The 26,130-nt window shown below is 56.5% G+C and overlaps 1 protein-coding gene across 1 annotated transcript; it reads left to right on the top strand.

The window, feature by feature from the left end:
• The first annotated feature begins 317 nt into the window (after positions 1–317).
• On the top strand, positions 318–25,291 carry INCENP (inner centromere protein). The gene is made up of 18 exons (XM_065882455.1): positions 318–457; positions 861–974; positions 1,791–2,584; positions 6,762–6,813; positions 7,649–7,706; positions 7,784–7,901; positions 8,971–9,022; positions 9,469–9,586; positions 9,655–9,786; positions 10,275–10,286; positions 16,676–16,785; positions 16,856–16,976; positions 17,351–17,473; positions 20,038–20,168; positions 21,804–21,882; positions 22,062–22,169; positions 23,437–23,587; positions 25,077–25,291. The coding sequence occupies exons 1-18, from the start codon at positions 318–320 to the stop codon at positions 25,289–25,291; spliced, it is 2,628 nt and encodes an 875-aa protein (XP_065738527.1).
• Positions 25,292–26,130: the final 839 nt, after the last annotated feature.

Raw genomic sequence — 26,130 nt, forward strand, 5'->3', positions numbered from 1 at the left:
GGGTAACTCACCCTCCGACAGTAGGAGAGGAGCCCTTAGGAGGGTAAGAGCAGGCCTTTGGGCAGGTCAAGGGGTCCTACCTGGTGGGACCACAGTTTCTGCTGATCCAGGAAGGCAGTTGGCCGTGCCCTGTCATTTTAAGTCCGAGAGACAGCCATTTGTAAGGAGGTCCATTGACACCACAATTGGCTGGTCATTGTGGGCTTCTGGGGGCAACGTGCTGTGTGGGGTGGGGATGGGGCGGCATTGAAGAGTGTGAAGATTCCAGCCCTGAGCCCTCATGCCTCTTATCTCTGCTTTCTCCCGACAGAGCCATCATGGGGACGACAGCCCCAGGGCCCATTCACCTGCTGGAGCTCTGTGACCAGAAGCTCATGGAGTTTGTCTGCAACGTGGACAATAAGGACATGGTGTGGCTGGAGGAGATCGAGGAGGAGGCCGAGCGCATGTTCACCAGGTGCGGGAGGGACGGACCCGGGGCTGCCTGAGGCCCCAGCGGGGGCCGCTTCCCCACCTGACAGGCAGAACAGACAGGCTGCCAGCAGTCCCTGCTGAGTGCACAGGACGCTCAGGACTAGGGTGATGGGAAGCAGGGGGAGAAGTGTTGGGCTGAACCTCAGAGGGTGGGGCTGCCTGGCAACCTTGCTCCCCTGCCATGTGTCAGGGGCGGTGGGGGGGGGGCGTTGCGGAGCCCTGAGTGCCTGCGGTGACTCACTTGCAGCCTTGGAGAGCTCGCTTGGTGCTGGTCACCCCAGCTTGACCAGGCACTGCCAGGAAGGGGGCAGGGGTCGGGCTGGGTGGAGAAGGGGGACCCATGGTTTCCAGGCAGCCTCGAACATCACCCTCTTTGTACCAAACAGAGAATTCAGCAGGGAGCCCGAGCTGATGCCCAAAACACCTTCTCAGAAGAACCGACGGAAAAAGAGACGGATTTCTTATGTTCAGGATGAAAACAGAGACCCCGTCCGGAGAAGGTAGGAGGGGCCGGAGGCTTGGGGCCCACGTGGAGAGCTTGATTCGCAGGTATTAACTGACATGAGGAGCCGCCCAGGGGAAATGAAGCGTGACCCGAGGCCGTGGAGTCCAGAGCTTGTGTGTGTTGGAGGTGGGGATGGTGTTTGATCTGGGCCTCTCCTTCCAGAGGTAGGAGAAGCAAGAGAACCTGACCTTCTGCTTGGGGGAGAGTGACCAGAGGTGTAGACCGGGCGCTGTTCCCTAACCCCCTGTTGCTGTGCTGGTTATAACTACCCTGGTAACGACCATGGGCTGCGAAGTACCAGGGGAAAGAGGCTGGGTCTTGGGGGTCAGGTGGTCTTGGGTGCACACCCCAGCTCTGCCCCTTAGCAACTGTATGTCCTTGGGTTAATTTTCCACGTCTCCAAGCCTCAAGTTTCTGGAGTCTGAAGTGAGGATAATGGTCCCTGCCTCTCAGGGCTGTCTGGTGGTTTAGGCGACAGCATGAGTAATGCCTCCAGCAAGGTGTTTGGCCCAGCGTGACCCCGGTCAGTGGGAGGTTTAGGGGAATTTAATCTTCCCAGTGGTTCTGAGAGGACAGGCATTATCCCAATTTACAGGTAGGGAGACTGAGGCCCAGAGAGGGGCAGCCGGGGTGTCACGGCTAGAGGCAGCAGAGCCTGGACCAGAACCCCGGTCTTCTGCCTCCTAGCCCTCCGCTTCAGACTCCACTTGAGCTGGCGGCTCCTGGGGAGGCCGGTGCCTGCAGCTGGAATTCTGGGGAGCCTCCCCGCCCCACTGGGTCAGCTCAGCTTCCGCTCCACCTCCTCCAGCAGGTTGTCCCGCAGAAAGATGCGCAGCAGCCATCAGAGCTCCCGGCACCTCCGCAGCAAGGACAAGGTGGAGAGGCTGGCCACAGTGGTGGGGGAGAACGGCTCCGTCCTGCGGCGGGTGACCCGTGCTGCGGCCGCAGCTGCAGCCACCTCCACGGCAGCCACGCCTTCGCCCACCCCTGAGTCTCCCACGGTGCTGACCGAGAAGCCCAAGGAGAGCCTGGCCCAGTGCCAGCTGGTACCCATGGTGGAGATTGGCATCAGCGAGCGCCGGAGCGCTGAGCAGCATCTCAGCCAGCTCCAGTCTGCCCAGGCTCCACCCCCCGCCCCGGCGCCGGCCGCTGCTCTGGCCTCCCAGATCACCTTGACCTCAGAGGAGGACTCTACACCCCAGAAGCCAGAGGCCGGGAGACTGGAGTCTGTCACCGTGAGCTCCCTGATAACTACACCCCAGGACCCCAAGGGCCGAGGGGTCGGAGCAGGAAGATCCGCCTCCAAGCTCAGAATTGCCGCGACCTCCCCAGGCCCGCAGGACTCGCCCAGCTCTCCGGCCTCCCCGTGGCGGGAGCGGGTGCTGGCTCCCATCCTGCCGGATAACTTCTCCACGCCCACGGGCTCCCGTGTGGACCGCAGGTCAGTGCGGCGCAGCCTGATCGCCCCGTCCGCCCCGGGTCCCCAGGTCTCGCTGGCCCAGAATTACTCCCTGGTTTCCAAAGAGGAGAGCACCGTCCGAAGATCAAGCAGAAGGATTGCCAGGAAGGCCACCAAAGAGCCGGCCGCCTCCGCCCGCATCATCTGTGAGTCTGGGGCTCAGCTCTGGGCAAGGCTGTGGAGGGTGGTCCTTCATGCCTGGCTCAGCCAAAGGGGCTCTGGGGACCATTTAGCAAGGAGCTGTCCACAGAACTTTCTGCAGTGGTGGAAGTGTTCCAGATCTGTGCCGTCCTATATTGTAGCCACTAGCTAGCCACGAATGGCTATTGAGCCCTCAAAATGTGGCTCGTTTGATCGAGGAACTGAATTTTTAGTTTTATTACATTTTACATAGTTCAGATTTAAGTTGCCACACGTACCTAGTGGCTACCACGTTGGACAGGGCAGATCTGGTCCGACGCTCTTGTTTTACAAATGAGGAAACTGAGGTCCGGGGCCGTTGGCCGCAGTGTCCCTGTGGTTAATGCCATGCTGAGCTTGAACCTGGGCCTCTTCCTCAGGGCCCGCGTGTTCCCCTTCCTTCCTGTGGAGGCTCACTTAGATTCACCATGTTTGTGGGCCACCTCCTGTTAACGTAGCTGTTTGGTCTGGCCCCAGCTGTACATTTAAACTGAGGCTTACGGAGGCTACCAAGTCTGTAAATTGGGAGGAGCCCCACATGTTTCGTCCCTTCTGGGATGGTGGCTGCTTGCTGAGGAGGCCAGGTGGAAAGCCACAGGGCGGGCTTGTCAGGCAGGTGAGGGCACCTCCCTGGGCCCGGTTTCTTCCCCGCCTGGGGAAGGGTTTGCTCCAGGGCCTGGGGCTCAAGGACACACAATCGGGGGGGGGCCTGTGCAGACATGCGATCTGGCACACTGTTCATTTTTGGATTCTCAGAAGGGCCCCAGTGATTCTGACCTGCCTTGGAGATTTCCTCAGGTGTGAATCTGATCCTGGGCAGGGGCCCAAGAGGACGGGCAAGCCTGGAACTCTAGAGGGAGGTTTGGGGAGAGATCCTAAAGGCCCTCCCCATGCTTCTGGTCAGACATCCAGAAGCTCTTCTTAAGCCAGTCCGTTTGCTCGGCCCCCTGCCCTGCACACGGGTGGGCTTCTGATTTGATTCGCCTTTGACCCAGTCCTGTGGAAGGAAGACAGTCAAACACAGTGGTTAAGCCTTGGAGTCACACAGAGCCTGGGGGGCCTGGGGCACACCCTTCTCCGAACCTCAGTTTCCCCATGTGTTAAATGGTAAGAACACCTGCCTTGAATGTGGGTAGAGGACCCATCTTAGTGCTTGGCTATGGTACAGCTCAGTCCATCTAAATCAAAACAAAACTGGATGATAAAACTGCAGACGGCCTGGGTCCCTGAAGCTGAGTGGAGGTGTGGCCTGGGTGACCCTCCGGGGCGCTCAAGGGTGTGGAGCAGGGAGGGGAGAGGGGGCTTCCTGGAGGCCTTCCTGACACCCAGGCCCTGGGGCTTGGCTGGGTGGGCAACTCAGAGGTTGGATTTTACTTTGGGTTACCCCAGAAGCAGCCCTTGATATCAGGATTTGAGTGTAACTTGTTACTGTGGGAGGGGAAGGAAGCACCTGCAGCAGGGGAGCGGGGAGGTGAGCCGGGGAGAGAGGACCGCCAGTGACGCCCATAACAGGCCTGGGGCCTCGGGGGAGCCTCTGGAGCCAGTGTGGTGCCCCTCGACCCCCTTCCAGGCCTCCTCCCTGCCCCCAGACCTGTTCTGAAGCCTGAATGGCATGCAGGTGGCACTTAACATTCCAGAGCATTCTTTGCGCTGGTGGAATAGTTGTGCGGTCACATGGGCATCTTCTCACCCTTCTGCCCCCTCATCAGCGAGCCCTGAGCTGGGATGGGAGGCAGGGGATGTGAGCTGTCTCCTGGCTACAGACCCCTCAGGTGGGAGCTGGCCCTCCCACACCTCCAGGCCTGCCTGCCTCACCCCAGGAAGGTCCCTGCTTCCAGCCTCGGCTCCCTCAGCCTTAACCTCTGGCCACGCACCTGTGGCCCAGATGCTCCAGCCGAGCCAGGCTCCTGTGCCCAGCAAAGCCTGCTCTTTCCTGCCTCATGGCCTTTGCCGATGCTGTTCCTTCTGCCTAGACTGGCACCTCTCAACCCCTGCTCAGCCCCTGCTTCCAGACTTCAAAATTATTGAGGACCCCAAAGAGCTTTTGATTATGAGGGCGCTATCTATTGACAGTTACTGTATTAGAAATTAACTTGAAGGATTAAAAAATTCTTAATATTCATTAATATTTTATTTTTTATATTAATACTACCTTCTGTTTTGATATTAAAAGTATTATTTAATACTTTAATATAAAAGTAATAAGCCAATCACCTGTTAAGGTTAGTTGTGTTTATTTTTGTTGGTTTTTTTTTTTTTAAGAAAAAATAACTGTTTTCCAAACAAAAATGTGATGAGGAGGCTGGCGTTGTTCTGCAGTTTGCAGGTCCCTTTCATGTGTGGCTTAAAAGAAGACAGCTAGGCTCTGCATTCACTCTGTTGCATTGTGTTGTTTGGGTTCAAGTATATGAAGAAAATCTGGCCTTACGCAGCTACGTAGCTGGAAGAGGGAAGAGTACTTCACAAGCCTTTTCAGATAATGGTGCATATCCTTTTTTTTTTCCAGATAATTTGTGCATACTCACAAATATGTGGCGTTATGCACATCTTCTAGATGTCGACACACTTCATTATGTATGTTTTTAAAGGAGCACATTTGCTTTCTGGTCTCATCAGAAACATCTTTAGGCATTGGGAAGCTATGAAGTTCATGGTGGTGGATACAAGGTTCAAAATTCTATTTTTGGCTTTTTTGTGGGCTCAGTTTTTTATTCTTGGCAACAAATACTGTTCGTTTTATTTGAAGGGACAGACTCCCTTTGTTTATTTTTTGTTTTTTTTTGTGGTACGCGGGCCTCTCACTGCTGTGGCCTCCCCCGTTGCGGAGCACAGGCTCCGGACGCGCAGGCCCAGCGGCCATGGCTCACGGGCCCAGCCGCTCCGCGGCATGTGGGATCTTCCCGGACCGGGGCACGAACCCGTGTCCCCTGCCTCGGCAGGTGGACTCTCAACCACTGCGCCACCAGGGAAGCCCCCTTTGTTCATTTTTAAGAAAATGTCTGCCAAATACCGAAGCTTGATTAGCCATAGTTTGTCAGTTGTTCTTTGACTTAAAAACAGCATTCCGTTAAAAAAGGGGCCAGTTCAGCTGAGACCTCAGACCCCTGTGCTTTTCAGAGACTTGGCTATGCAGCCCAAGGGCATTTTTGCATACTTCCTACTTTATCACATAGTGTATTAGAAAGACATGTACTTAAGTTTAGATTTAATAAAATTAATAGTTTTCATTCCTTCACCAAGGACATTCTTAAGTGAAACCAGACGTTTCCGTCCCGAGTGTGGGGTGCAGTTTGGTACCCAGGCTTCGTGCTTTATCTCCATTGCTTTCACTCTCTCAGGGCAAATCTCAACACCATGAAAAGGGAAGATAACATTTTGGTGTTATGGTGGAAATAGTTAGGACCTCGTGGGTCCCCCAAAAGGGTCCTCTTGGGCACTCGACTTCAAGAACCCCAGAGTACACTTTGAGAACCACTGTCCAGGACATCCTCCTCCCTCCCCTTCCTCCTTTGCGACCTTCTTACCTTTTTATCCTTTACGTCCCAGCCTCCAGACCAGCTCGGCTTCCCATTATAGGCTTTTCAAGTCCTCTGCTTGTTTCTGTCATGGCACATGTCACATGTCGGTTACAGGATTATCTGATGATTATCTAGACCAGGTCGTGGCCCAGCCTGGTTCGCTCTCCATTGGGTCCCCAGGGCCTGTGCATGGTATAGACCCTCGATGTATGTTTGTTGAATGAATAAGCTGCTTTGTGTTGGCCTGTGCTGGGAGTTGGAGGCTCAGAGCTGGACATCGTCCCTCTTCCCAGGATACTCCCAACCCAGTGAAGGAGCCAAGACGTGCCCTCAGATGGGCATGCTACCCTCTAGGGGGTAGCAGGAGACATCAAGCCAGCAGCTCTGTTGAGGGTGTTAGGAGTCGAGGGAGTGCTGACGGCAGGGATCTGCACCCAGGAAAGGGGGAGAGGTCTCTGGGGTCGAGAGGGTCTATGTCTAGTGAAAGGAGGGGTCTGCAGGTGGAGAGGGTCCGGCTGCAGATGAGAAGTGGTGGAGCCCCCATCAGAGCCTGGTTCCCTGGACCTCTTGGAGGGGCACCTGGCTGATTCTGAGGGCATCTCTTGTTCCTTTGTTTTCCTGTCAGGCCACAGTTACCTGGAGAGGCTCCTGAATGTCGAGGTGCCTCAGAAAGTGAGGTGAGTTCAGTTCCAGGGCTTGGGGACCTTCCCAGGGCTGGGCAGGGCACACGGGGGGCCCTTTCTAGGTGAGCCCCACAGGTGGAGGCGTTTCCTGTGCTCGAGCCTTCCCTCATCACAGGGACTGCCCCTGGGCAGCCCACCGCTACCCCCTGCCCCTGCCCCAGTCTTACCAGGCAGTGCCACCCGGGTGTCAGGTCTTCCCAAATTGCTTGTCAACATCGCTTGTCAGTCCTGGCCTTGCCTTGACCCCTCCAAGCCTTACCCTGGGGCCTGGGCTTCATTGCTTTGTCAAATCAGAGGCCTGTGGATGAGCCAGTGCAGCCATGAGGAGCCAGTTCAGACTGGGGTGGGTGGCATGGGGGTTGGTGGGGTGCTTCCTGCTCCAGGCTTACACCCCAGCACTGCTTTGAGCCAGCGCTCCTTTTCCTGGAGGCCACGTCCTGCTGTCACTAAAACTATTCCACCACCACCACGACGCCCTGCTCTGGAGCAGAGGGGCAGTGCTTGGGACAGGGAGACCGGTGACTTTGCCGGCGGTGAATGGAGAATGGGCCTCAAAAGAGACGTGGCTCATTCAGGCCCAAAGGGTCGAGACGGAGCTGGGAAAGGGCCGACCTCCCGAATCAAGGCCCTGGTGGAATACAAGCGAAGCCAAATTCAGAAGCTGGCACCGCTCGTCTGCCCAGGCCGCAGACTTAAACCACGGGGCCACTGGCTCCGGCTGCCCATCCTCCCGTCCCTCCTAGGTCGCTACCCCAGGGCGTAGGGGAGGGGCTTCTGCGGGGAGGCTTGGGCTGGGTGGCTCCCGCAGTGCCCCCTGCTCTGCTTCCAGCCCCACGGCGGAGGAGCCCAGCAAGGAAGCTGAGCCAGAGGAGGCAGCTGAGCCGGAGGTGAGATGGGCAGGCCAGGGAGGGGCGGGCCTGCGAGTCCCATGTGCAGACCCCTAAAGCCATGGCTCTTCCCTTAGGTCCCCAAGAACAGTGGCAGCGCCTTGCAGCTCCGCAGTGCCACCAAGATCGCCATTAGCACGCCCGGCTCGCAGCCTGCAGCCGGTGGCCAGGGAACGCCCTCTGAAGGGCGGCCGGGTGAGTCTCCTGACCTACAGACCGTCAGGGCCACGCAGGCCGTGGTAGCCTCGGCCTGACTTTCTCTTGGAGGAGAGGCAAGCCCGGTTTTCTGGGCTGATAGGCCGAGGGAAAGTGAGACCCAGGGTGCAGCGATCTCCTTCGAGTCTGCACGTTTCATCTCCCACCTTTTGGCTGGAGCCACTGCTGAGTGCCACTGGGTGGCCATGGCTGGTTGGTGCAGGAAGCTGGGGGTGGGACCTGAATTGGGGCGTTAACTGTGAACATGCCAGGTCAAGGCCTGGAGCCTCAATCCAGGGGGGACAGGAGGAACTGTGTCCTGGGGTGTGAGCACCCGGCCTCGTGTTCTGTCTCCGTCGCTGGCTCACTTCTCTCCTCTGTGGGTCTCCTGGCTAAAGGGCGTGAGAGCTGTGGGCTCTGGGGCCTGGCCTGCATCTCCCTGGTGGGAGGAGCACCGTAGCCGTGAGAGCTTGAACACGGCTCCCTCAGCTGCTGGACGGGGTTAGCACAATGGCCATGCCAGCCCCATAGGCCCCAGGGGCTGCCGGGACCCTTTGGAGTAAAGAGTGTTGGAGAGCCGGGGGAGAGATCGGCGCTTCCTCCTGGCAGCAAATTGAAACATACAGACCCGCACCGCACACGTTGACCTGCTCAGGAGGCCCCGCCCCCGTGCCAGCCCCAGCTGAAAGGGCCGGTAGGAGTGGGATTTCGAAGCCTCTCAAGGGGCCTGTTAGAGCTTGCAGCTTCTTTAGGTTTCTGCCCCCGGCTCTCAGTGTTAGAGGTGGGTGGGATGTGGTTAGGGCCACCTCGATGGGACTGTCCTGCTGTTCTCGCCCCAGAGGCCAGGCCTGGGGGCGAGGGATCTGCGGGCTGCGGGCAGCGTGCCAGCTCTGCGCGTCCACAGAGGGGTCACGGCCGGGCAGTGCTAAGCCTGATGCTTCTGCTCCTGGCTACCCTGGGGTCTGCCGGGAAGAGAGCCTCGCCCCTGCCACGGCCACTGCTGGTGGGCGCGTTCCCCTGACCCCTCCGTGCTCTCCCGATCGCCCCCCTGAAACTGCTTTCTCCACAGAGGCCAAGACTGACCAAGCAGATGGCCCCAAGGAGCCGCCTCAGAGTGTCAGGTTCGCATGCGGGAAGGCGTGTGCAGGCGACCATTTTGAGGGGCCCAGAGGGGCACGAACCTTGAGTCCTCCCTTGGGAAGGGTGGGCATGTGGTCAGGGACCTCCGTGTCCTCTCAGCAGGGGTGGGGACTGGCGCTCTCACTTAATAACAGAGGTGGCTTCAGGCTGTGGGAGGAGCCTGGCCTGGGGGTGGGCCACGGGATCCCAGACCCCCATCCTCCTGTGTCCTGGCTGTGTGACCTTGGACTGGTCACTCCCCTTCCTCTGACTGGGCGGCAGAGGGTTGGTCAGGGAGCCCCCACCTCTGCAGTGCCTTTCAATCTGGAGTCCCGGGGGCTGGGCCCAGTTCCATTCACAAGGGGGACCTTTTCTGGGGCGTGACAGGGGGCGCTGGGGGGGACGCGAGGGCGGGCCCTGTGACACTGCTGCACCTGCACGCCGGCAGGAGGAAGCGCAGCTACAAGCAGGCCGTGAGTGAGCTGGATGAAGAGCAGCAGCTGGAGGATGAAGAGCTGCAGCCTCCCAGGAGCAAGACCCCTTCCCCGCCCTGTCCCGCCAGCAAGGTGAGTGTGCGTCTGCCCTCCCTCCGCCCCCTGCCCCCCCACGGGCTCTGACCCTGGTCCCTCTGCAGGTGGTGCGGCCCCTCCGGACCTTCCTGCACACCGTGCAGAGAAACCAGACGCTCATGACCCCGACCTCGACCCCTCACAGCAGCGTGAAATCCTTCATGAAGCGCAACACTCCCCTGCGCGTGGACCCCAAGGTGAGGGCGGCCTGGCTGAAGGCTGCAGCATGTCCCCAGGCTGCTGGGAGCAGCGGGGGCCTGGGCCAAGGCGGGTGTGACCTGGCACTGGTCAAGAACCAGCTTGAGCTTCTGTGGCCCTGGGCTCCCTCGACATCTGGGGACTGTCCTGACTCCTTGGGCTCTGCACTGCAGCCTAGAGGCTCGGCCGGGTCTGGGATCCGGGACTGGGAAGTGGCAGAATTGGCCTGGCTGGCCACCTCCGTGGCCATCCATCCCCAGGCACCGCCCCCATTCCCTCCCGGCGGCCTGAGTAGTTAAGGTGAGGGACTCACGTGGACGCTGACCTGGGGGTGAGGCCTGGGTGACGTGAGAGGAGTGGTGGCGCTGGGAGAGGGCACAGGCCCCAAGCAGACTCACTGGCGTCTTCAGGAGGGCGGCCTGCTTTCCAGGATGCCCTCCACCTGGCATTAACTCTTGGCTTTTTCCTTGTCTCCTCTCCTCCACAGTGCAGCTTTGTTGTAAGTAAAGCCTTTCCCTGTCCTGTAACCTAGCTCCACCCAGCACTTACCCGCCGTAGCCCTGTCCCTGTAAAACTGACAGCACTTGTAGAGGCACTAACGTCATCAGTGGGAGCGTTAAGGGGGCCGGGAGGTGGGAGGTGAGCTAGAGTTGCTGGCTGGCTGGCCCGCCGGCCCTGCAGTTCTGGAGCCGATGTCCTCCCTCTGCAGAGCCTGCCCAGGAGGATGAGAGGGGGTGTGGTCCCCAGGCAGGAGGAAGCAGAGGGGGTGTGACCTGCGATGGGTCACCAGGGCCACATCTTGCAGTGTTCCCCCCCAGCCACGTCCCTCCCACCTCCCCGGTGCCGGGCTTGCCCTCAGGGTCTGGGGCTGCAAAGAGAATAGACAAGGCATCTCTGATCCCAGGCCACCGAGATTTACAGGATCGCAGACCTAAGCTGCTGCCTTGAGGGGTGGGGCAGTGGGGAAAGGAGATCTGGGTCTGCTGGGTAATGGTGGAACTGTCAGTGCCATCCTCCAGAAAGAAGGCCACAGAAGCTGTTCTCTTCTCAGATACCCCAGAGCTGAGCTGGACCACCGGCTGTGTGCAAGGAGCCATGGGGGCCTGGGACCTGCTCGGCCCACAGTCCCAGCTCCCAGGGTCTCCCGAGCAGCTGCAAGGTTGCATCCCCCTGAGTCCTTCAGTGTCCACTGGCACTTTGAAGGGCCACCTACCTGGAGGGCTTCTGCCTCCAACCAGGGGTCTTAGGGCCCCAGGAGCACTGCCGTGGAGCTTGACAAATCAAGAGGCTGCCCAGCAGCTGGACAGGCAGGTCCTGAACTGGCCTCTCCTGCAAGAAGGCTGGTCCCATCTGGGTGGACAGGGCCATGGCGTGTCATCCAACATGCCAGCAAGCAGGCTGTGTGGTTCTTATGTACCTGTCTTTGTGCCAGGGCCCTACTAGGCACCTGGGCCCACAGCAGTGAACCAGCCTTGGACTTTTTCCTCCTACAAGGAACTACCTGTACCCCACCCAGACTGATCGGGGCCTCGCAGGAATGACCAAGAGGTTCAGGAAGCTGCCCTTTCCTGCTTTGGGGAGCCCAGGTCCCTGCATGCGACATCTGCGCGGGTGGGACAGTCCTCAGGAGGCCAGGGGACCTACCTAGGTAGGTCGCTGTGGCATTGGACTGGTTTCCTAACCTTCGGGCCTAAATTTCCTTGGCTACAAAGTGTGGAGACAGAGGTTCATTCAGGGAGATTGGATGAACCAGGGAGTAGTAGCGAGTGTCAAGCACCCAGCACGTGGATCGGCATGAAGTGGTTGTTTGATGGATGGCAGAGAGGCTGCTCATTTGAGACCCCTGGAGGCAGAAGGGGCTGCACAAGCTTTTGGATCCCTCCCACCCTCTGCTTTGGGCTTGATGGTGGCCCCTGGGGAGCAGCCCACCTTCCAAGGTTGGAGCAGAGAGGAAGCACGGATTCTACGACCTAAGAAACTCTTGTTTTCTTCTATAAAATTCACAGTGCAACAGGATAAATTCTCTGACCTGGCCTGGGAAATCCTAATAGTCAAGCTTCAGGACAAAAGCCTGTTTTGCTGAGCCCTGCTGAGAGTAGGAATCTGGGGGCAGGACGAGAGGGTGGTGAGCGCTGTGGGTGCCACGTGGCCTTTGTTTCCCAGGTGCTTTCCTCATAGGCCAGCGGGCGGTGTGGCCTCTTGCTGGGTTTCCCTGGGTCCGTGTGGTTGGAGAGCACAAAGCCACCTGCTCCCTCCCTGAGGGGCCCTCCCAAAGGCCAGCATCCTCCTCCAGCCTGGCTTCCTACCCCAGCTCGGCCCCTATGACCCAGGATCATCTCTCTCCATTTCTCTTTCCATCTTTAAAAAAAAAAATCTTATTTATGTTAAAAATTATCGTACAGTGAAATCTACACTTTGTGAAAGCATAGGTTTATGTAACCACTACAACAGTTGGGATGCAGAGCGGTTCCATCACCCCACAAGGCTCCCGCCCCCACCCCTACCACGTGTTCTTCACCACTATAGTTTTGTCTTTTTGAGAATGTCACGTGAGTGTAATCATACAACACGTGACCTCTTGAGATTGGCTTACTCAGCATAATGCTTTGAACTCAGTCATTACGTTTGAATTCAGTTTCTTATAGACAGCATATAGTTGAGTCAGGGTGGTGGTTTTGTTTCTTTTTAAAATCGAACAGTGTCTTATTTGATATATTTAGTGGTATGTTTCAATTTATGTCTACTGTTTTATTATTATTGGCTGTTACCTTTGTTTTTTTCTTCTGTCTCCCCTTTCTTGCCTTTTTTGGGGTCCCTTGACGGTTCTTAGTATTCCATTTTAATTTGTCTCTTGCGATTTGGACTATATCATTTTTAGGGTTTTTAATGGTTGTTTTGAGGCATTACATACTTAACTTTCACAATTACTTTAGCATCAGTATCTTTTTTTTTTTTGCGGTACGCGGGCCTCTCACTGTTGTGGCCTCTCCCGTTGCGGAGCACAGGCTCCGGACGCGCAGGTTCAGCGGCCGTGGCTCACGGGCCTAGCCGCTCCACGGCATGTGGGATCTTCCCAGACCGGGGCACGAACCCGTGTCCCCTGCATCGGCAGGCAGACTCTCAACCACTGCGCCACCAGGGAAGCCCAAGCATCAGTATCTTATCAGTTGAATTGGAATGTAGAAACCTTACCACCTGTAGATGCCTTGACTTCCCACTGTGTGTGATCCTTGTCTTACATATTCCATCTCCATACATCGATGACTCCAGCAGAATAATTTTTGCTTTCAACTGTCAAACATTTTAAAGAAACTCAAGAGGAAAAGAAGTCTTGATATTTACCCAGGTATTTGTCATTTCTGTTCTTCATTCTTGAAGCTTCACCTTTCCTTCTGGTATTATTTCTCTTCTGTCTGAAAAACTTCCTTTAGCAATTCTTTGAGAAGTCTGCTGGCAACAAATTCTTTAGTTTTCCTTTATTTGAGAAAGTTTATTTCCCTTCATTTCTGAAGGATATTTTCACTGAATATAGGTAGAGTTCCGGATTAACAGTTCTTTCCTTTTAGCAATCTTAAAATGTGCTCCTTCCGTCTGGCCTCCAAACTTTCTGATGAGAAATCCCCAGTCATTCAAATCATTGCTCCCTGATAGATAATGTGTCTTTTTTCTTCTGGTGCCTGCTTTTCAGAATTTTTTTTCCTTTGTTTTAATATTAAGTTTTTAGCAGTTTGATTCTTTTGTGGCTGGGCATGGGTTTCCTTGGGTTTATCCTGTTTGGGTTTTGATGACCTTCTTGAATCTGTAGATTTATATCTTTGAGCAAAGCTTGACATCTTCAGCCATTATTTCTTCAAGGTTTTGGGTTTTTTTTCAGTACTTCATAGACTTTTTTTTTTTTTTTCCCACACTACACGGCTTGCGGGATCTTCCCCAACCAGGGATTAAACCCAGGCCACCGCAGTGAAAGCCCAGAATCCTAACCACTAGGTCACCAGGGAAGTCCTCATAGAACTTTTGTTGTCATCTCACAGTTCCCTCAGGCTCTGTTAATTTTTCTTCCGTATATTTTCTCTCTGTGTTTAGATTGGATAAATTTTGATTTATCTTCATGTTTTCTCCATTCTGCTCTTGGATCTGTCCACTGAATTTTTTTTTTCAGTTATTGTATTTTTAGTTCCAAATCGCCATTTGCTTCTTCTTTAGATCTTCTAGTTGCTGAGATTTTCTGTTTTTCCAGTTGTCTTAAGAGTGCTGTGATTATTTGTTGGGGCATTTTTGTCAGAGAATTCCAACCCGACATCTTGGCATTGGTGTCTGTTGATTGCCTTTTCCCGTGGGAGTTGAGATTTTCCTGGTCCTTGTATGCTTAGTAATTCTGGATTGCAGCCTGCACATTTTGAATATGATGTTAGGAGACTCTGGGTCTTGTTTAAATCTTATGGAGACTGTTGATAGTTTGCTTTAGCAGTAACCCACTGGTTCTGGCTGTGGTTCCAACCTGCTTTCTGTGGCCTGTGGTTCCAATGTCCATTCAGATTTCAAAGCCGTTACAGTGCTCCTTGGATCTGTCGTGGGTGTGCCAGTCAGCGGTCCGTCTGGGATCTGGCAGGTGGCCCGTGAGTTTAGTTCTCAAAGTTTCAGGTGTGATAGTTCGGGTCAAATCCAAACATCTCCAGTTTGGTGCTGCGCCCAGGAGTGCATAAAAACCTTATGGTACTACTTTCTCAATCTATCCAGTACTTTCCTCTTCTCTGGGGCTCCCCCTTTCTGCCCCCCAGCCAGGAAGCTGGGGCCTTAGTTGTTTTGCTCTGCTGTGTGCTCCCCTAACCACATGGAGGGCCTCCGGCTGGGAGACAGAAAGAAAGGCAACAGTGTTTCCCAGCATTTTGGGATCACAGCTCCACAGTGTGGCATGGAAGGTCCTCCTCCTTGAGTTTTGACTCTGCAGGTTCCAGTAACTGCTGCTGTCCCCATTACCACAGGATTGCTTGTGGGCCAGAGCATGAGAGAAGGGAGAAAAGAGGGAAAAAACCATAGTGTTCTGAGTCAGAACCAGAGGGCTCTTCCCGGAGTTCTGTCAGCACCTCGGTGATCTCTTTGGGGTCTCAGGCTTCACTGAGTTAGTGCTGGAGGGAAAAAAAAGCATTCAGCTCATTGCTGGTTCGGTGATGCTTCAAAGTTTGGTCTCCTTCCCCAGTCTGCCTGCGGCTGTTTACCTTGCAGAGGCCTCAAATAACTGCTCCGTGCATTCTGTTAGGTTATACAGCCACATGTAGTGGGAGAGACAGATGGGAGTGTCTACTCCATCTCACCCAGAACCGGAGCCCTTCTCTCCATCTTTAGGATGGTATTACCTCGGGGCCAGATTTCTAGGTGGGAAATCTATAGTCAAGGTCAGTGGCCAAGGAGAAATGGACAGTAAGGCCGATGGGTGGCTTAGCCCAGAGGTGGTGTCTAATGGAGCCAGGTTGGGGTGAGGGGTGGGCCTCTAGTCCAGGTCCCAGCCTCTGCCCTTATCCCCTGACCGTTACTGGTCCTTGGCCAGGGAGGGCTTGGAGGCCCCACCTGTCCTGCTGGTTGCCTACTGCTATGGCCATGCCCCTGGGGCTTTCTGGGCCTGTGGAGGAGGAGGGTACCAGCATCGATCTGCTGAAGCAACTAGGACTTTTAAAAAGTTGTTTTTGAGATTTGTATGTAGCCGTATCACAAGAAGTTTGGAAAATGAAAGGGAAAAAAATGCCATCCCTAATCAGTGTCACCAGCCTATATAGTAACCTCTGTTAGCATTTGACAGTATTTTCTTTTTTTTTCAGCTGTTAGGAAAGAGTCGATACACTGTGTGTGTGTGTGTGTGTGTGTGTGTGTGTGTATACACTCGTAAAAGTTATAAAGCATAATAATAAAAAATTAACACATGTGTACCCATCCACCCCCTTAAATAGAACATTAACCATAACTTTCAAAGTTGCCTTTCTGTCCCTTCCCAATCTGGTTCTTTTTTTCTTATTATTATTACTTTTGGCTGCGTTGGGTCTTTGTTGTTGCATGCGGGCATTTTCTACTTGTGGCGAGCAGGGGCTACTCTTCCTTGCGGTGCGTGGGCTTCTCATTGCGATGGCTCCTCTTGTTGCAGAGCACAGGCTTTAGGCACGCAGGGTCAGTAGTTGTGGCTCGCGGGCTCTAGAGCACAGGCTCGGTAGTTGTGGCGAGCGGACCCAGCCGCTCCGCGGCGTGTGGGATCTTCCCGGACCAGGGCTTGAACCCATGTCCCCTGCATTGGCAGGCGGATTCTCAGCCACTGCACCACCAGGGAAGTCCCTCGTTCTTAACTCTTTTAACAAATATAAGTTTTTATATAGTTATAACCTCTGCTAACAGAGGTTACTATAGGCTGGTGAAGTAGATTAGGGATGGCATTTTTTTCCTTTATTTTCCAAACTTCTTGTGATGTGGCTATATAATAATTTCAAAAACAACTTTTTAAAAGTACTAGTTGGAGGCTTCCCTGGTGGCGCAGTGGTTGAGAGTCTGCCTGCCGATGCAGGGGACGCGGGTTCGTGCCCCGGTCCGGGAAGATCCCACATGCCGCGGAGCGGCTGGGCCCTGAGCCATCGCCGCTGAGCCTGCGCGTCCGGAGCCTGTGCTCCGCAACGGGAGAGGCCGCAGCAGTGAGAGGCCCGCGTACCGCAAAAAAAAAACAAACGAGAAAAGTACTAGTTGGTTCAGCAGATCAATCTGAATCATCCAGTCTTGAGCCTGACTTTTGTGTTGCCCACACCTTGGCAGGGCTCAGGTGAGGGCACTCGTGACTCAGGCCCTTGGGAGGCCTTTGGGGTCGTCCTGGCCCAGCGCCGGGCTGCCCTCACTCCCCCACCGCCACCCCCCCAGGCGAAGGAGCGGCAGCGCCTTGAGAACCTGCGGCGGAAGGAGGAGGCCGAGCAGCTCCGCAGGCAGAAGGTGGAGGAGGACAAGCGGCGCCGGCTGGAGGAGGTGAAGCTGTAAGTGCCCGCGCCCCCCCTCCGGCTCCCCCGGCCTTGCTGGGCCCCCATGACCACCCTGTGCCCGCAGGAAGCGTGAGGAGCGCCTCCGTAAGGTGCTGCAGGCCCGGGAACGGGTGGAGCAGATGAAGGAGGAGAAGAAGAAGCAGATCGAGCAGAAGTTTGCTCAGATCGACGAGAAGACGGAGAAGGTGCAGGCCTCGGGCTGTGGGCAACAGCTTCCGCGGGCTGTGCCCTGGCGGGACCCAGGCCCGTCACACTGGGTGGCCCGAGGGTTAGGACTGGACCCGTCGGGAAGTTACGGGTTTGATGCCCTGTATCCCTCTCGTGGCCGTCCGTGGGGTCTGTTCTGAGCCACGTGGAGGGTGGAAGGTCTGCCCGGGACCGAGCACAGCCTTGCGCTCCTGGCAGGTCTGGCTCCCGGGTACCCCCTCCCCCGGGCTGTGGGGAGCTAGCCGGGGCCCCAGGGGCATGGAGTATCTGCTCTGCTGCGTACTGGGCCCCACCCTGTACGGCTGAGTGGCGGGGGGCTGCTCCAATGGGCGTCTGTGGATGGGCTCCGCAGGCCAAGGAGGAGCGGCTGGCCGAGGAGAAGGCCAAGAAGAAGGCGGCGGCCAAGAAGATGGGGGAGGTGGAGGCGCGCAGGAGGCAGGAGGACGAGGCGCGGAGGCTCAGGTGGCTGCAGCAGGTACGCACGCCGGGCTCACGCAGCAGGAGGACGGCACTGCCTCCGTGCCCCTGGACCGCTGGGCTCACCCCCCTGTGTCGGGTTGATCTTGGTGGGTCTTGCTGCCTTGAGCTCACAAGGAGGTTTAACAAAGGTCATGGAGGTGGGGACGGGGGCGGTGACCCGCCTTGTGTTTTCCGTAGAGGCAGCAATTTGAGGGTTAAGTGCGTGGACTCTGGAGCCAGACTTCCAATCTCAGTTCTGCCATCTATTAGCTGTGTGACCCTGGGTGGGTTATTTGACCTCTCTGTGCTCTGGTTCCTTCAGGTAGCAGTGGTATCTACTCGATAGGGTTGTTGCGAGGATTAAACGTTCTGCCTCTAAGATTACGGGCCCACCTCTTCCTGGGAACTGTCGGTCTTATGACTCTAGGGAACACAAATCTGGCATGAGGGGTTATAAGACTAATGGCTAAAATGTATGGAGTATTTACATTGTGCCAGGCACTGTTCTAAGTGCGTCACGTGTATAAACTCAGCAGTCTTAGGAGGCGTGGGCGTGACTGTTGTCCCCATTTTATCAATGAGGGTAAAACCGAGGCCAGAAGGCTTCTGTGACTCGCCTCGTGTCACCCAGCTCGTGAGTTTGGCTCCGTCCAGTCTGTACCCTTAACTACTAAATCGCTGCAGCAAAAGGAGTTGTCGCAAGACACTCCTCAAGCCGGTTGCGGTGGTCCTTGTGGATGGAGCCTCGTATGGGGTGTCCCTGCGCTCAGCCCCTGCTGTTCTTTTTTTAAATTTATTTATTTATATTTATTTCTTTAAATTTTGGGCTGCGTTGGGTCTTCTTGTTGCGGCGAGTGGGGGCTACTTTTCGTTGCAGTGCACGGGCTTCTCATTGCGGTGGCTCCTCTTGTTGCGGAGCCCGGGGTCTAGGTGCACGGGCTTCAGTAGTTGTGGCACACAGCCTCAGTAGTTGTGGCGTGTGGGCTCAGTAGTTGTGGCTCGCAGGCTCAGTAGTTGTGGCGTGTGGGCTCAGTAGTTGTGGCTCGCAGCCTCAGTAGTTGTGGCGTGTGGGCTCAGTAGTTGTGGCTCGCAGGCTCAGTAGTTGTGGCGTGTGGGCTCAGTAGTTGTGGCTCGCAGGCTCAGTAGTTGTGGCGTGTGGGCTCAGTAGTTGTGGCTCGCAGGCTCAGTAGTTGTGGCGTGTGGGCTCAGTAGTTGTGGCTCGCAGGCTCAGTAGTTGTGGCGTATGGGCTCAGTAGTTGTGGCTCGCAGCCTCAGTAGTTGTGGCGTGTGGGCTCAGTAGTTGTGGCTCGCAGGCTCAGTAGTTGTGGCGTGTGGGCTCAGTAGTTGTGGCTCGCAGGCTCAGTAGTTGTGGCGTGTGGGCTCAGTAGTTGTGGCTCGCAGGCTCAGTAGTTGTGGCGTGTGGGCTCAGTAGTTGTGGCTCGCAGGCTCAGTAGTTGTGGCGTGTGGGCTCAGTAGTTGTGGCTCGCAGGCTCAGTAGTTGTGGCGTGTGGGCTCAGTAGTTGTGGCTCGCAGGCTCAGTAGTTGTGGCTGTGGGCTCAGTAGTTGTGGCTCGCAGCCTCAGTAGTTGTGGCGTGTGGGCTCAGTAGTTGTGGCTCGCAGGCTCAGTAGTTGTGGCGTGTGGGCTCAGTAGTTGTGGCTCGCAGCCTCAGTAGTTGTGGCGTGTGGGCTCAGTAGTTGTGGCTCGCAGGCTCAGTAGTTGTGGCGTGTGGGCTCAGTAGTTGTGGCTCGCAGGCTCAGTAGTTGTGGCGTGTGGGCTCAGTAGTTGTGGCTCGCAGGCTCAGTAGTTGTGGCTGTGGGCTCAGTAGTTGTGGCTCGCAGCCTCAGTAGTTGTGGCGTGTGGGCTCAGTAGTTGTGGCTCGCAGGCTCAGTAGTTGTGGCGTGTGGGCTCAGTAGTTGTGGCTCGCAGGCTCAGTAGTTGTGGCGTGTGGGCTCAGTAGTTGTGGCTCGCAGGCTCAGTAGTTGTGGCGTGTGGGCTCAGTAGTTGTGGCTCGCAGGCTCAGTAGTTGTGGCGTGTGGGCTCAGTAGTTGTGGCTCGCAGGCTCAGTAGTTGTGGCGTGTGGGCTCAGTAGTTGTGGCTCGCAGGCTCAGTAGTTGTGGCGTGTGGGCTCAGTAGTTGTGGCTCGCAGGCTCAGTAGTTGTGGCGTGTGGGCTCAGTAGTTGTGGCTCGCAGGCTCAGTAGTTGTGGCGTGTGGGCTCAGTAGTTGTGGCTCGCAGGCTCAGTAGTTGTGGCTCGCAGGCTCAGTAGTTGTGGCGTGTGGGCTCAGTAGTTGTGGCTCGCAGGCTCAGTAGTTTTGCTGCACAGGCTTTAGTTGCTCCGTGCATGTGGGATCTTCCCGGACCGGGGCTCGAACCCGTGTCCCCTGCATTGGCAGACGGATTCTCAACCACTGCGCCACCAGGGAAGTCAGCCCCTGCTGTTCCTGACGCGAGAGGAGCTTCTGGAAAGGACTGGCCCTCCGGCCAGCCGCTCCTCCCCCCACCCCCCCTTCCTCCCAGACCCGCTCTTGCCTCTCCAGCCTGGGCTGGCCTGCGAACCCTGACCTTGCTCTCTGGTCACAGGAGGAGGAGGAGAGGCGCCACCAGGAGCTGCTGCAGAGGAGGAGGGAGGAAGAGCAGGAGCGGCTGCGGAAGGCGGCCGAGGCCAAGAGGCTGGCGGAGCAGCGCGAGCTGGAGCGGCTGCAGGCCGAGAGGTGAGGCATCGCGGAGGCCCGGCGCCCAGGTGACCTTGCGGCGCCTTGCCGTCACGTCAGCCGTCCTCCCGTGCACATGTGTGGCTGCCACACAGATGTAGCCGTCACCTAGAGGCAGCTCCCGCCTTCGCTCGGGAGTTTGGAAAAGAAGGACAGGCTTTCTTCCTGGCTCCAGACAAGGCGAACCCCCCAAACGTGGTGTGTTGGCTGCTGGAGGTTCAAGGAGTAACGGGCAGGGTCGCTCGGGGTTGTGTCTCTGTTCTGCTTCCAACCGGATGAGCTGAGTTTGTTCTTTTCTCAGCTGACGTAAGGGGGAAGGGGGCCGCAGGACGAGCCAGCATTTCTCAGCAGCCCCTGAGGGCCTTTGGGTGGCAGAGTCAGGCCACCACGTGCTGTGACTCATTGCAGGGCCTTCGGCACCCCTGGCTCGTGCCCACCGCTCGTGCCCCTCTGGGGCTGGTGATGACTCGGGCTGCCCCCCCACCACCATTTCCCTACTGTCCCGCCTCCCTCCAACTGGGGACCGTGGCAGATCCTCGCAGAGGCAGTGGTCTCTGCGATAGGCAAGAATTCCACGTTCAGTTCCACAAGCATTTATCCAAGGCCAGTCCCTGTGCCAGGTTGCGCTGGGTCCTGGGGATGCCGAGGAGGATAAGCCTCCGTCACCACTGGCCAGGAGATATGTGGGATCCTATGCCTGGGTGCAGACGCAGACTCCGCCCGTGTGCGTGTAGACTCTCGGTGGGCCCAGGCCCAGGCCTGGCCTCTCTCCTGCTTCCACCCGCTGGGAAACACCAGGCAGCACTTCTTTCCGTGTCCGTCTTTGTGCGTGGCTACAGGCCCAGTGCAGAAGGAGGTGGGTCACAACCAGAGGGCTGACTGCGTCAGGGCCATCGTGTTGTTTGGCACAAAGGGGTCCCTGGTCCTGTGGGCAGAATCAGAGACAGGAGTCTGGGAGGGGGACAGAGGGCGGCAGCTGATGTAGCTTTAGAATTGGATGTGTGTCGGGCAGCGCCAGGGGCTTCAGCGGGTGGCGACGGTCATGACGTTTGGCAGCTTGGGCGGGTACCGAGCCACACGCTTTCCGCACATTTCCTTGTTTAATCCTCACCTGAAGACACCTGCAGCGTGGGTGCCAGCTGCTCCACTTCCCGGAGGGGGACACAGGTCCAGAGAGGTTCCGTGACTCGTTCAGGGTCATGAGCGAGTCAGTGCAGGTGGCTCTGAGCCGTGAACGGCCCCTCCCTGCTTCGTGTCAGGCTTGGGGCTGGGTGTTGGCCTGTGGGTCAGGACGAGTGGCGGTAGCTCAGATGACCTCATTTTGTTCTCGTGGCAGCTCTGGAGGAAAGGCGTTATGTTCCCCATTGTACAGCAGGCAAGACTGAGGCACGGAGGTCTAAGTGGTGTGGAGGCGTGGGGCCCAGTTTGGCGGGCCTCGGGGCTGAGTGCTCCCAGACCATCGGCTGAGCGCTCCTAGCCCCTTGGGCGCGAACACAGCTGCTGGCTCTTCGCTGGCGTGACCGTCCTGCCATTCCCTCTTCTGCGGCGTGTGCCAGGGCTCTGACTTCCCTGGCAAGGGTGGAACGGGGCCGGGCCTCGGCTTCCTACCCAGACAGGCTCTTGCTCGGTCCTCAGGGAGCTGCAGGAGAGGGAGAAGGCCCTGCGGCTACAGAAGGAGCGGCTGCAGAGGGAGCTGGAGGAGAAGAAGAAAAAGGTAAAGGGGAGCCGGGCCTGTGGCTCCCACGGGGTCTGCCCTGAGCTTTGGGCTGGGAGGCCTGGTCCAGGGGCCCTGGTGCAGGAGCCGCCCTGCCTGCCTCGCTGCGCGGCGTTGGTGGGGGGGAGGGGAGAACGCACACGTGGTCTGTGACATCCCGCCCTCCGCCGGGGTCCCAGGAAGAACAGCAGCGCCTGGCTGAGCAGCGGCTGCAGGAGGAGCAGGAGAAGAAAGCCAGGGAGGCTGCGGCGGCCAGCAAAAGCCTGAACGTGACCGTGGACGTGCAGGTGAGGCCCGGGCATCAGGGTGGAGAGGGCCCCCTGGCTCTCATTATTCTCTTCCCGGTAGCCGAAGGCACAGGCTGTTGTATGTATTAGGACCATAAGAAAGTGGAAGGATACAGTTGGCCCAGTTGTATTTTTACTATATTTGAAATATATCTTCTTCCTTATTCTGAAAGTAGAATTTGTTGTAAAAAAAAAAAAAAAGAAAGAAAAGAAAAGAAACTAAACTTTATAAAAGAATATAAAGCAAAAGAAAGGTACCCCCAGAGGGAAAGTCTTAAGTCTGGTGTATATCTTTCTATATTTTATGTGTAAATACATTTTATACACACACTTTCTCTCACACACACACATAGTTTTAAATGGGCACAGACTATCCATACTGTCTTAGTCTGTTTGTGCTGCTACAACAAATTACCCTAGACTGGGTGGCTTAAACGACAGGCACGCTGGGAAGTCCAGGGTCAAGGCGCTGGCAGATCCAGTGTCTGATGAGAGCCCTCCTCTGGTTCACAGACGGCCATCTTCTCGCTGTGTCCTCACATGGCCAAAGGGGAGAGGGAGCTCTCTTTTCTAAGGGGACTAATCCCATTTTTGAGGGCTCTGCCCTCATGACCTGAGTACCTCCCGAAGGCCCCACCTCCAAATACCATCACATCGTGGGTTAGGATTTAACATGGGAATTTGGGGGGGAATACATTTAGTCCACAACACATACCATTTGACAGTTTGATTTTTTTCTCATTTTTTTTTCTTTCATTTAATGTATCCTAGGCGTCTGTCTGTTTCACCGCTTGTAAATCTCTTACTTTTGACCGCTGTGTTCCAGTTAGTGGTACCAGAAGGTCTTTAACCAGTCCCTAATGACAAGCATTTAGCCTGTTAATGCTGTTACAAACAAAATGTAACATAAGGTTTTCATTGCAACACCATTTAAGATGTTGAAAACTTGGAAGTTAGCTGAACCACATGGTTAAATTACAAATCGTGGGGTTCCCAGTGAAGTGCCCTGCTGCGGGTCACAGGACACACACTGACACACTAACCTAGAAGGATGTTTACAACATACTTTCACATGAAAAAGGAAGACATGGAGCCATGTATATGGTGTGATTTTTTTTTTTTTTTTTTTTTAATTAAAAAGCGACCCCTGAACCTTTTTCTTTTTTCCCGTGAAATGAGGGGAGGTGACCAGGGCCCCATGCTCCTCAGTGGCGGGAGGTGCCAGCCTGCAGGGCAGGCAGCTGAAGGCCTTGTTCATCTTTTCCAGTCTCCAGCTTGTACCTCGTATCAAATGACCCCACAGGGACACAGGGCGCCCCCCAAGATCAACCCAGATAACTACGGGATGGATCTGAACAGCGATGACTCCACCGATGACGAGGCCCATCCCCGGAAGCCCATCCCCAACTGGGCCAGAGGTGTGCAGGGCCCGGAGCTCCCCAGGAGAGCTGGGTCCCCACTTGCGACTTCGAGCCCTGGAGGGGGTGGCTCAGCGGCCGCGGGGGTCAGGAGCCCGTTGTACCCGTGGGCTGGCAGCTTGAGTCGTTGGCCGACAAGTCTGCATCGGGCCTCGGGATGCGCCTGGGAAAGGGTGGGCGCCCTGTGGCCAGCGGGCTCGTCTGAGGACCAGACCTGGACGTTAGGCGCTTCCATTCTCAACAGATACATTAGATTTCAGCTGGCTGCTGGCAGGCGTGGTGCTGGGTGTTCCACCTCAGACTCTATCTGGCTGCCCCTTTGGAGTCCTGCCCAACAGGCCACAGGGACCCAAATATGCTGCCTGGGGGTGGGAATAGAGCTAAGAGTAGTGGGGTTTCAGCAGCGCACAGAGCTGGAGCAAGGGGTTCCAGCCAGCTGGGGGAGTTGGAGATGGGGATGGGGGTACTTGAGGCCCAGCAGGATGGGACGCTGATTTTACAGGCCTCTAAACAGGAGTGTGGGTAAGTGTGAAGGTGCCACCTCAGGCCTGGGTGCAAGGCCTGCGGGGAGTGAGCAGGGCCAGTGCATGCAGCGGCTGCCTTACAGAGTTGGCCGAGCTGGGGTCGGGGCGGGCTGCAGTCTCACTCCCTGGAGGAAGGGCCAGAACCCTGGAGGGGATCAGTGCTGTACAGAAGAGAGCTTGCTTTGTGAGTTTCACCTCATCTGAACCCCACAGTGACTGGAATCCGACTTCGTCTCCTTAACGTCCAGTCATTCCGGAGGTGGCAGCAGGCAGGGGTCAGCGTGGCCGGGGAGCCCTTGACCTTTACCAGCCTACTTGAACTCTCACTCAGTTTTCCCATCTGTGGAATGGGGGTGCTTAGAGCACCCAGCTGAGAAGGGCTATCGAGGATGAAGTGAGTTAGCGTAGGAAGGCCTGGTGCAGGGCAAGTGCCGGGCACACATTCTGCTTCCTGACCCCCCCGGGGTCCTCCTCAGCCTCGCTGGCCAGGCTCTGAGCCACCGGCAGTGTCAGCCTGCACCAGGCATCGTGGGGCTGTGGTGCTGATGAGATGAGTAGCCAACCAAGGCAGTCGAGGATGGCATCAGATGCTTTGGCTCTGGAGCTGGACTTGTCTTCAAATCCCGGCTCTGCCAGTCTCTAGCTGTGTGCCTCTGGGCAGATCTCACCCTTGTAAACCGGGGCGGGTAGAGGGCCTGCCTCCGAGGTGGCTGTGGGGTTGAGGGGGTCATGCAGTGACCTCAGCCGAGCGCCTGGCTCACGTGAGTCGCTGGAGAGCAGCTGTAGGAGCGCGCAGTGAGAGGTTATCCGTGTTTGGTGGTGGGGGGCGGCTGGAGGAGGTCCCTGAGAGGAGCTCATTTGACAGGAGGTGAAGGAATGCTGAGGTGGAGAGGGTGCCGAGGGCTCTTTGTGGTGGGCAGGGGGAGCCCCAGGGTAGTGACCCAGCCCTTGGTGTCCTCCTGCAGGCACCCAGCTTAGCCAGGCCATCATCCACCAGTACTACCACCCCCCGAACCTTCTGGAACTCTTCGGAACCATTCTGCCACTGGACTTGGAGGACATCTTCAAGAAGAGCAAGCCCCGCTACCATAAGCGCACCAGCTCCGCCGTGTGGAACTCGCCGCCCCTGCAGGGCACCAGGGTCCCTGGCAGCCTGGCCTACAGCCTGAAGAAGCACTGAGCCAGGCCCTCGGGCCTGCTCGGCAGCCTCAGCCTTCATCTGTGTCTGTATGTCTGTGTCTCTGTTGGTCTGGTGCCGTCCTGCCTCGTATCCTGTCGCTGAGGGTTCGATCAAGTGTATATAGACGTCCTCTGTGGGCTACAGAGGGAAGGCGGCTCGGGCCTGCTGGGAGGCCGAGCTTGTTGGGTGTTCGGGGAAGGCCCAGGGCCAGCCTTGCCTGGTCTGCTGACAGCACTCTGTAAATAGGTTGTTAGAGTTCAACTGTATTTTAGCCTCTAGTGTTTGAGAGCTAGAGTAATAAAGTCTGTTCCTTCAAGCCTGCTGTGGGTATCGTGAAGACTGCGCTTCTCTGCAGAAAGCCCCGGACCCTGGCCCCGTCTCGGGCCGCTGGATGGGCTGGAGGAATAGGACCTGCTTTTTCTCCTGGGGTGTGCGTCAAGGCCACCTGGGTCCCACCCCCAGAGATGCCGACGGAGTGGGTGATTCTGATGCCACCCTGGACAACCCTGAGAAACACTTCAGTTACTTTCATGTTGGGGCAGGTGACGCTACTTCCTGTTTTTCTGGAGAGCGCCCTGCCTGTAGAGGGGGGCTCATTCAGTGGGTAAGACCTGGAGTTGAGGTCGGGGGAATTGGGCTCTTGACATAGCTCTGCCGCTTAAGAGAGGCCCTCAGCCCCTCCATGCCTCAGGCTCCACCCACCCTTGCTGCACGGATGGTGAAAGGACTTGAGAACGTGGACGTGCTGCTGAAGCAGGAGATCTGGGTTAGGAAGGGGCCGTCTCTTGAAACTACCTCGGGACCAGTACGTGCAAGTAGTTGAGATGTTTCTCCAACAA

The sequence above is a fragment of the Phocoena phocoena genome, chromosome 8 (assembly GCF_963924675.1).
Source record: "Phocoena phocoena chromosome 8, mPhoPho1.1, whole genome shotgun sequence".
Lineage (NCBI taxonomy): Eukaryota > Metazoa > Chordata > Mammalia > Artiodactyla > Phocoenidae > Phocoena > Phocoena phocoena.

Bases quoted from the DNA above. Each gene is read 5' to 3' on its own strand.
- INCENP (XM_065882455.1), top strand. From the start codon at position 318: ATGGGGACGACAGCCCCAGGGCCCATTCACCTGCTGGAGCTCTGTGAC. The intron at 7,902-8,970 runs GTGAGTCTCCTG...CTTTCTCCACAG, and splicing joins GCCCTCTGAAGGGCGGCCGG to AGGCCAAGACTGACCAAGCA. The intron at 20,169-21,803 runs GTGAGGCATCGC...CTCGGTCCTCAG, and splicing joins GAGCGGCTGCAGGCCGAGAG to GGAGCTGCAGGAGAGGGAGA.